Genomic DNA, 10991 nt, shown 5'->3' with positions numbered 1-10991 from the left:
CAAGCACCACATGTACTCACCATCAAATTGGTATTAACTGATCAACACATAAGTGCACATATAAGAATAACATCTATTGGATGTTGGGCAGGGGGGAGGGGGAGGAGGGAAGAAGGAGGAGGGGACGGGTATATGCATACACAAAGAGTGCAATGCGCACCACCCGAAGGATGGACATATTTGAAACTCGGACTTGGGCGGGGGGAAGGCAACATACGTAACCTAAACATCTGTACCCCCATAATATGCTGAAATAAAAAAAAAAGACAAAAAAAAAAACCCAGCTGAACATCTACTAAGTACAAGGTACTATACTAGTACATTAGTCATGTAAGAACTGAAGAGTACACAGAATATAGAAAGGAATATACATCCATGTTGAAAGACCTGACACTAAAAAATGCTAATTTAAGGACCTTAAAATGTTTATTAAGATAGCTACTTCAACCACATTGCAAATATGCAAACAAGGTTTTAACATTCTCAAAGGTACTTTATTCTCATAGAAAATTTTAGTTTTAGTTCAAACAATATTTATAGATGAGAGTGAGAAAAACATTGTCTCTTAATATATGACCCCAGTACCAATTTGTTTCCAAATATTGATTTAGGAACGCAAGTATATCAGAAAATATGAAGAACATAATTCTAATATGTAAGAAATAGCCCGTAACACTAAGGCATGTGACTCCCAAGACCTGTGGCCAATATTACCGCTTCACTTGTAATAAGTGTACAAGCAAAGCAGATCTGAATATTAGAACTATATGGGACTCCTCCAGGAGGCCTTTAATAAAATGAGAGCATAGTAAGAAAAGGTTAAATTCATATTTAAACAAAAAATTATTTAGAACAAATACATAAGAGGAATGTAAAATTTTCAGATTCTATCGCAATTCTAAACTGGTTGATTTAAGAGAAATGCTCTCTTTTAAATAAGGTAAAACTAAGATCCGATTGTATGATTATTAAAAATTCATTAGCACCCACTTTTTTCTAAATACAAATGTGAAACCTCAAATTCTGGGAAAGTACCTTTATAAATAATCTGCATCTGGCTGCCCTGTGCTCCTCTAGTAGTTTCAACTGGAGAGCACCCTCCTTGATGGCAAAGACCATGTAGTGTTTGGCATCTAGCAGATGCTCATCAAATAACTGATAAAGAAATGAAAGAGTGAATATGTTGTGCTAAACACTTTGTAGTGGAAATGTAGTATCTGTTTGCCCTTTTCTAACAGACTAACAGATCAAAACAGTTCCAAGGAAGCTGACTCAACCTCTCTCGTTAGGGGTACAGCATTCGATCTAGGTTAAGTCAATCAGTGTATTCCACATTTCTTGGCCACAGTGATTGAGTCAAGAATGGTTACATGACCCAACCAACTACAATAGAGCATCTCAGGACTTTTGCAGAGAACAGTGGGATAAAGACACTCTCTCATTCTTGCTATACCTGAATGAGGAAGCCTACAGCCCAGGAAGCTGCAGCAAGTGACCACAGAAGCCAGCCTTTAGGAATAAGTAACAGAAGGCAAAGGAAATAAATGAAAAGAAACCAAGTTCTTGGCAGCACTGAGTCTTTCCTGAAGGCACTGCTGCCTTTGTACTTTTCCTTCATTGTTTAAACAATTCTGAGTTGTAGTTTTTACTACTTACAACTGAAAGCATCCTAAGTGAAACATACTTCCAGGAATTATGCAAATAAATGGTATTTTTTTCTTAATTGGCAATGCTCTGTGGTCCCCCATACATACTAAAAACTGTAATAAAAAGCATCTATAGTAGGTAACTTATATCTTGGATATCATCCTAAGGTGTTAAGTTAATGGAAATAGCAGAAGAATCTAAATACAATACAGTCTGCTCTATAAGCTGGAACCACAGAAACAACTCTGAAAATGGTATATATTCTCTTACTTCAACATCATTTCTAATCTCCAAAGCATTCTGTTAGGTACTGAGAAGTTTTATATAGAAAAATGAATATATTCAGAGAACATTCTGGGGTATTTGTGAATCACTAGGGAATCACTTTAAGCTTATTCCACTTTTCTTTATTAAGTACAAGGACGTCTGTATTTGGATCTATGTGATTTGTGTAGTTTCATTAGTCATTGGTATTGCTTAGAAAGTGAAGCCAAATTTGAGTACAGCCAGAAGACCTTATAAACATAGTCGCAGAGTATGTTTCAAGAAACATTAGAAATTTCCAAATGAGTGGCATCCCTTTCAAAGTAGCTACCTTGGAAGTCATTTGTATCTAAAAAGTCAATTCATGATTAAAAGCAGAGGATATGGCATCAATGAAGATATTTACAAAAACTATGTGGCAGAAAATTCCAAAAGAGGAATTTCAAAATGGTTTTAAGTAATGCAACATCATCAGAATAAGTGACAATCCTTAAAGATTTTTTTTAAAAAAATCACATTCTTTAGGTTATCTAATATAACCTTTCACATATCCAAATACATATGCTTCTCATACATGCAAGTTAAGATCAATTCAGGCGGGGCGCTGTGGCTTGCGCCTGTAATCCTAGCACTCTGGGAGGCCGAGGCCAGTGGATTGCTCAAGGTCAGGAGTTCAAGACCAGCCTAAGCAAGAGCGAGACACCGTCTCTACTAAAAATAGAAAGTAATTATCTGGACAACTAAAAATATATATATAGAAAAAATTAGCTGGGCATGGTGGCACATGCCTGTAGTCCCACTTACTCGGGAGGCTGAGGCAGTAGGATTGCTTGAGCCCAGGAGTTTGAGGTTGCTGTGAGCTAGGCCAAACCAATGGCACTCTAGCCCGGGTAACAGAGTTAGACTCTGTCTCAAAAAAAAAAAAAAAGATCAATTCATGCTTGAAACATGTTCTCCTAGCTCAATAACCTTTTCCCTCTCATTTTATTCAGGTGCTCTCCTCAGGTTCTTCTGTGATTGAAGAATTTAAATTTACTAGAAACAGGTTAAGAACAAAAATTCCATGCAGGTAAAAAATTTGGAGATGACATTAATCTGCTTCATCCAGTTAGTAGCTGAAAGTTACTGGACAGCTTTGGGAAAAGAAAAACATAGTGGAATGAATACGACTGACTGTTCTTCCTAGAGAAAACAGGCCAGAGAAAAGAAATGCTCTAAAAAGCAGACTGTAGTAATTCAAGAATCTGGCAGAAGAAATAGGAAGAAGAGCTAAAGCTGATCATATGCTCCAGGAGCTAGGGACCATCATCCCTTAGCGTATTTTCAGACCTTATAACAATGCTTGGCACCTGCTATTAATAGTTGCTTAGTACCAGTTCAGTGAATGAATAAATGAAATGGAAACATTTTCTGAGGGAAATTCCAGGATTTGAACATCCACTGTCTATAAATGATGATGGATAAGAAATGATTTAAATATATGTATTTATTTATTTATTAAGGTTCTGAACTACACTTGGGAGATCTAGGAATGAAAAGTAAATACCCAAGTACAAGGTGGTAAATAATTATCACATTTAGTATGTGCTATAGAAATATAATATAATGGGCAGAGTGTTTCCAGAATTATAAAGAATCTAGGTGGAAGAGGGTTTTGCTATAAATATTAAGAATTGCCTTTATTATTTCAATACACTGTCTTTTAGACAATGAAAGATGTGGGAAACATCAAAAGTGCAGAGAAGTATAGTTAGAATAAAATAATGCACAAAAGACAGTAGCTGAAATAATTACATTAGGAAATCTCTACTTCTAGAGCCATATTCCAGAAGCATGGAACTATACAGGAAAACTATAATAACAGAAACAAGATGGTGAAAAAGGATATGGAGAAAGAGGAAGAATGTTAGATAAGTCATGTGGCCACTTGGAATTGGAAGGAAAAAACATAGATGCAGAGGAGCAAAGTGCTATTTTATTTTGCAATAGCTTATTGGGAAGAGGCCAGTCAGATGAAATTACAGCACAATGACTAAGGAAGAGTCGGGCAAAGGGAGGTTTTAGTTGAAATGGCACGTTCTGTCCTGAGGTTCGACTTCGGGCTTCTGCAATCTGACTTGTTTTGGTTTTAGGAGATGAGAGGAAAATTACCTCCAATAAAACAAGCTGCAACCTATAAATGACGGGGCTAAAGAGGAACAACCAACTGTCAGGGCAGAAGAAGGGGCAAGACCGGAAAATGTGTAGGTTTTGACTGGAGCACGACAGGAGGGCACTGTTGGAGGGTCACCAGAGCACTCCCCGCTCCCCTCGCCTGGGGACATTTAACATCTCAGGAGGAGACAGCGCGGAGATTCCAGTGAGAAGGAGGAGGTCAACACACCCACTCCCGATGACAAGCACAGACAGGGCTGCCCAGCCTTGAACGCAGAACCCGGCCCAGGTGGAGTCGGCCGGCGTCGGGAGCGATCCGCGAGACCAAATGGTGTCAGGGGCGGCTTCGCCGGCGGCGGCGGGGCCAGATAGCCTGGCGGCGTGTGGTCTTTCCGACTCCCGCAGGGCCCCCAGCCCGCCGCGCCCAGCCCGGGTGGGCCGTTGGGTCTGGGGAAGGGAAGGCCCTTACCCATGTGCTGCGTGTCCAGCTGCACTGCCGGCATCTCCTTCAGAGGGATGTGGCCGGTCCCGCCGTCTCTGCAGCACCGCAGGCAGCACAACACCGAGGCGGCCATCGCGCAGGGACTATTGACTCCGCCGCCGCTACCGCCGCCGTCCTTAGACCGCGGCGACACCGCCCCCACCGCTCGCTCCGCCTCCCGCCCCCGCCCGACCTCTGGAGGTGTCCGTTTGAAGCTCGGAGGCCCGTACAGTGACGTCCCAGGCTCGGAGGGCGCAGCGCAGGCTGAGGCAAGGCCCGCTCGCGAAGATGCTGAGGGTCGGCGGGCCAGGCGAGCAGCGGGGCGGGGCCGGGGAGGGGGGTGGGACTAGTGGCGTGACGGAGGCGTGGCAGAAGGCGTGGCGGGGGGACGGTGTGCGCCTGCGCGCCAGATCGTTTGCCTCGCGCGGCCTCGCGCTCGTCCCCAACGCCGACAGGTGAGTGCAACTGTTTGTCCCTGCGCACTCTCAGGGGTTCTCAAAAGCTGTTTTTAAAACTGACCCCCCCCCCGACATTATTTTTAGAGACAGATTGACTGCAGATCAGTTTAGGGGAAGGGAAACATAAAAATGACCCCCGAGGTTTCTCTCCGTGCGCCCAGGCTGAGCGAGCTTTGCCTCCACAGAGAGCCTGCGTCTTTCTACTGTGGCTGGTTTCCGGAGAATTTCCGCACATCCTTGAAAGACGCACACGGGCCCCGAGAGTAATGCCTGTTAGTGATTGCACTGGGGTTGTGCACCTCGGACTCACGTGGACCCTGCTGCACTTTAGGTGCAGAGACGCGCATTACCTGGCTCATGGTGCTTCGCGGTCCTGGGCGGGCAGGGGCCACCCTGGGAGGGGACCAAGAAGGCGGGACGGGAGGGCGATTCTTGACTGGCCTCTTTCAGGCTCACTCTGTCTGGTGCACTGAGGGTTCTGAGGAGTGTGAGGGGAACTCCGGAGGCTGCAGGAAGGCCGCTGGGTTCCCGAGGGAAGCCCTAGGTTCCTACCTTCCACTCCTTCCTGCTACCACGTAGGAGCCCACATAGGAGGTGGTCACCTGTCATCTCCTTCCCCGCTTAGATCATCCTTGCGTGGAAGATTTTACATTTTCAGATGTAAGTGAAAGATACCACTTGGTGTGCGGAGATGGTCTGGGACAATCTCTAAAATTAACCCGGCTCAAGCGTCTGTTTCCAGATCAGTTACCATCCTGACGGCTTCTCCTGGTTTCATCAAGTCCTGAGAAACCGGACATAAAATGCCCACTGCTTAAGTAATGGGTTCCCATACATAACTTTCTAGTGACCTGACTACAAATATCCTTGATTCCTATCCGTAGAATGAGGGAAAATGTTAAGGTTCCTGGGTCTCTTTGCTGTGTATACAAACGGTGTTTTCATTGCTATACTAAGGAAAATCTCCCTTTTTTGTACTTTGAGATTTAGTTACCACAGAGTTAATAACCAAGGTGATTATTAAACTGATTAAGGGTTGATTCCCCTCTGCCACTGCCTATGAAGTACTTTCTTGGTAATAATTTTACACAGAAAATACTCTTTTACTGAAAACTTTGACTGTTTTTCTGGAAATTTAGTGTTTTGGTATTCCCCCACCCCCTCATGGGAGGGGGAGTAGTTGAATAGAATACTGGAGAGACAAAATTTTTCTGCCTTTCACATATATATCTAGTTGAACTCTTGCAAGGTTTCAAGGTCAATATTGTGCCCATTTTATAGATGAAGAAATAGGCTTAGAGGGATTAAATGCTAGTGCAGTTTCAAATGAGTAGGAAATAAACAAGGTAGGATTCAAAGCTCACCAGTCTGACTCCTAAACCTGTATTTGCTCCACCAAATCATGCTGCCTCTCAAATTCTGAAGTTCTAACTCTTGTAATTAATGCTATAATCTTTTTATACATGCTCTCAGTTCAAATTCAGATTTGTGCTTTATTTTTGTATCATTAATCTCCACATTGGCTGTAAGCTACCATAACTCATGTATAGATAATGAAAAAATTAGTTGTTATAATTAAAATTCTTGTTCAGAAATATTATTAAAACAAGTACACGTGTCAGGTTTTGGTGTGAAAATGTCGATTCTTGGCACATGCATGGCCAAAGAATGACGACACGCACCAAAGTTAGGCAACCATGAAAATGAGGTTTATTGGGGAGAGAAAGATAGGATTATAGGGCAAGAGCAAGATATAGGTTTACAGAGCATGATACATATGCCACAGAAGACAACTGGACACATTTTTGCAGCAAAGGGAGAGCAAAAGAAAGGGTGCAAAAGAGCCTGGTTATGGTCTGTGTCTTGTTTTATAGTGCCCAGGTTGGGACCTCCCTGTGGCTCAGATGTCACCATGGAACCACTTTGATTGGACAGTTGGGAGTTGCATTTCTACAGATGCAGGTTATTCTAGGTTAATTTCTAGACTCTGGTACCTATGCTGCTTGGCCCTTGGGCTAGAGAGTCCTCCGTATTCTTTTGCAGCTGGCACGCTAAGTTATGATTGGCAGATTTGTAGGGTATTCCCTCCTCCCCAAGTATGGCAGTTGCTTGGGAGATTAGGGAGGGGCAGGACCAAGAAGAGGGCCACAGCGCCCACTTTCATTCCTAGGAGACCCGGAATCCCTTGCTATCTACCTAACACATGTATTAAATATGTAATCAACATTTAGGCCATTCAAGTCAGTCACATTTTCAATGAAAAGCCAGATTCTTAGATGGCTGTGAATTGGCCATTACTGTAGAGAGGCAGAAGGGCCATGGTCTTTCCTGGCTGGAAAAGTAGTTGCTGGGGCACTGCCTTGTGTATTTTGCCCTCATTGTAGCAACTTGAGTGTGCTCAGCAGAATGAAGCAAGCAAAACCTGTTAGCCCCTGAAACAGACTCCCCTGTCTTGGCAGATGAATGCCATCCATGAGCTCACAGACTTTTCTTTCTGATATCTGGGATTCTATTATCCACTCATTACTTTCAAAGGAATTATCCTTTCTTTTTGAAAAGCACAATGTTAAAGATATTTTGACAGTCTTTCACAGCTATCACTTTAAATAACAATCACAAAGCCTACAAAAAGTTTCTCAAGGTAGCTTATCTAAGTCAAAAGCAATAACAAAGAATGACTACTTGAAAAAAACCAAGTCTGTCTGCTTCCGTGACATGCCCGGAACTTGAGAACTGATAGGACAATAATGTAAAGCTTATGTTTCCGAGTTGAGTTTAACATTGCGCTAAGGATTCCTTTAATGGTTTTTATGCCAGTCAGACATCTCCCTTTGGGGAATTTCCCACTCTATACTGGGTCTTACAAAATGATTTCTTTCTTAAATATTCATTAGTCAATTATTAAGTCAAACATTTTTTTGGACAAATCCAAACCACATTTCGATCTTTTAAAAATCAGAAACATTACAAAAAATCCATACTTCTCAAAACTGACATATTTCTGAAGCCTCTATCTTTTCATTATTGTAATTTTGAGTAACTGACATTTATGTAGTGCTTACTATTTCCAGGCACTGTTCTAAGTGTTTGTTTATTTGTTTGTTTTTGAGACACAGTCTCACTCTGTCCCAAGGGCTAGAGTGCTGTGGCATCCAGCCTAGCTCACAGCAACCTTCAACTTCTGGGCTGAAGCAATCCTTCTGCCTCAGCCTCCCATGAAGCTGAGACTACAGGTACGCACTACCACACCTGGCTAATTTTTTCTATTTTAGTAGAGATGGGCTCTTGCTGTTGCTTAGGCTGGTCTCTAACCCCTGAGCTCAGGCGATCCTCCCGCCTTGGCCTCCCAGCGTGCTACAGGCGTGAGCCACCATGCCCAGCCCTAAGTGTTTTTTATAAACTAATTTAATCCTTATAATAACCATATGAGAGAAAAACTATCTTCCACTTTATGGATGAGAAAGCTGAAGCAAAACAAAGGTAAGAAATGTACTCAAAGCTGCAGTCAATGAGGAATGAGGCTCAATTCAAACTCAGACATTCTGGCTCTAGGGTCTGTGTTCTTAACTACTCTGCAAACTGCCTCCCTACAGTGTTACATTTAAGAATACATTCCTAATTTTTATTTGTTTTCTTCTATCCTCTTACCTCGGAAGTTGACAGTTAAATTTACCTGGCGTCAATTGTACTCATTTAATCTGGATTTCTTCAATTATAAAGTATATTACCTGCATTCAACAAACAAAAATAAATAAGAAAAATAACAAGAGAACCTTGTATTGCAACAGACTTCCATTAGCCAGCTTGCATTTCTGCTTTGTTAGCAGCACCTATGAACATTTTGAAGGAGTTTCCTTTTTTAAAAACAATTTTTTTTTGTTTTAGAGATGGGGTCTCGCTATGTTGCCCAGGCTGGCTGGTGTGACATGGTGCATTCACAGCTCACTGCAGCTTCGAACTCCCAGGCTCAAGCAATCCTCCTGCCTCAACATCCTGAGTACTGGGGACTACAGGTGCATGCCACCACACCTGGCTAATTTTTTTTTTGTAGGGATGAGGTCTTGCTATGTTGCCCAGGCTGGTCTCGAACTCCTGGGCTCAAGCATTCCTCCCACCTTGGCCTCCCAAAGTGCTGGCATTACAGGTGTGAGCTACCACATCCAGCCTAGGAGTGTCCTTTACAGGGTATCTAACTATTCAGAGAAAAGGCTATTTAGTACTTTAATTGCTAAGACAGGTAAGCCAGGTAAGCCAGGTTGGAGACTTGGAAAATACAAACACTGAGCACTTGGAAGAAGAGAAAAGATGGAGTAAAGTAAAGGAATTTGAAAAAGGTACAGAAAAATAACAATAGTAGAGGATAAAGCAGAACAATTTTTTTTAATATTGAAAAAGAAGAAAAAGAAACCAATAGTGAGTGCTCTATACAAAGATCCTGAGGAATAAAAAATGTGATTTACCAAAAACTTTCAGCCTAGAAGGCTGTGCCTTATTCTGATTCTCTTCCATGGAAGATAAAGCAGGCTGTCATAAGCCAAGGGGAGCTCTGTGATCCCTGCCCAAGCTCAAGTTCCCTTACTCAAAATGCAGGTAGTGTACTTCTAAATGCCTTTTCCTCACCAATTTAGATTCTAAGTACTACTCTTACAGTAATTAGGAAAAAGAGATGCTAAAGATACAAAAGGGAGGCAAAGCTAAGGTCAGCAACGAAGTAGATTTTGTATTATCCGAAGAAATAAAGGAAGATGAGTATAAGTAAAGTTAGTTCATAGATCTAAACTAGTTCTTAGTAGGGAGGGCCCTCAAACCTGGGACTCTGCAGAAAGGGCTGATGAGAAGTGTTTTGTACAAATTGCTCATGGCCAAAGATAAGGCTACATAACATGGTATTAAGGGAGGAAGGTTGGAAAACACTTAGCTGTGCCAAATAGTTCAAATAAAAGCTTCTCAAAGCATTTCAGGCATCCAAGTGATTCTGTGTCTTTGGACTACAGGAGGGCCTGGAAACAAGAAGTCACCATCTCCAGATTATATGAAATCAAAAAGTACTTAACATTTGCAGAAAGGACAAGACATGAAAAAAAAAAACTTCTTTGTATATATAATATCTGCAACAAAACAAAATTATAAATATCTTGTTGAAGTTGTGAGAAGGATCCTAAAATGTTTCTAGTGACAAGGATGGGCACATGGATTATTAAAGTATATCCAACATTACTAATTTAAGATATGTACAATGTCATTTAGTCTCTATAATCTTATTTTTGTGAATTGTAAAAATAGAAAGTTTTTCAAAGGTTCCACCTATAGTTGCAATCCCTGCAAACCTATTTTCTCAATTATGGTCCTGTACATGAATATCTCAAATACAGGGGCTGTCAGAAACTTGATTTTTGTGTTGAGAAGGAACTGTTACACTTCTATCTGTTACGACAAGTTTGTGGTCGAAGATGTGGTTCTGGGTAGGGTTAGTGCAGTTCTGGGGACAACTGCTAGGTCACAATGCTTTGCAGACCCTGTAACCGGTGTTACAGGGAATATGAGACTACTAAAAATTGTTGATGAAAGTTTATAAAACTCTGGGTTATTTGAAAACTACTTAAACAAAAACCTGTGAGAGCCAGGTGCAATGGCATGTGCCTGTAGGCCCAGCTACTCAGAAGGCTGAGGTAGGAGGATCACTTGAGCCCAGGAATTTGAGGCTGTAGTGTGTGATGATTGTGCCTGTGAATAGTCATTGCACTCCATGCTGGGCAACATAGCGAGACCCTGTCTCTTAAAAACAAACAAACAAACAAACAAACCATGAAATAACTTTGAAATACCAATAGTGAGAAAAAGCTGCTCTAGGGATATGTTATGGCCACGAGAACTTTAATGTAGGAGAATGGACCTGGAAAGAATATAGCATGATGAAAATACTTTTTTTCTTATGCTTAACTATTCCAAACTTTTAACCAAATTTTTTTTTTTTTTTTTTTTTGAGA

At 41.6% G+C, this 10991-nt stretch overlaps 1 protein-coding gene across 1 annotated transcript in view; it reads right to left on the bottom strand.

The window, feature by feature from the left end:
• The window catches only part of SPRYD7 (SPRY domain containing 7), a 30907-nt gene extending 26098 nt beyond the window's left edge, over positions 1–4809 (bottom strand). Inside the window, exon 1 of the mRNA XM_012648553.1 lies at positions 4535–4809. Coding sequence (XP_012504007.1) covers positions 4535–4640 — 106 coding nt within the window. The 5' untranslated portion in view covers positions 4641–4809. The remainder of the gene's footprint in view (positions 1–4534) is intronic.
• Positions 4810–10991: the final 6182 nt, after the last annotated feature.

This window comes from Propithecus coquereli, unplaced genomic scaffold (genome assembly GCF_000956105.1).
Source record: "Propithecus coquereli isolate 6110/MARCELLA unplaced genomic scaffold, Pcoq_1.0 Scaffold11, whole genome shotgun sequence".
NCBI classification, from domain to species: domain Eukaryota; kingdom Metazoa; phylum Chordata; class Mammalia; order Primates; family Indriidae; genus Propithecus; species Propithecus coquereli.
Note: the sequence above shows the minus strand (reverse complement) of the source record. Positions and strands in the feature narration are given on the sequence as shown.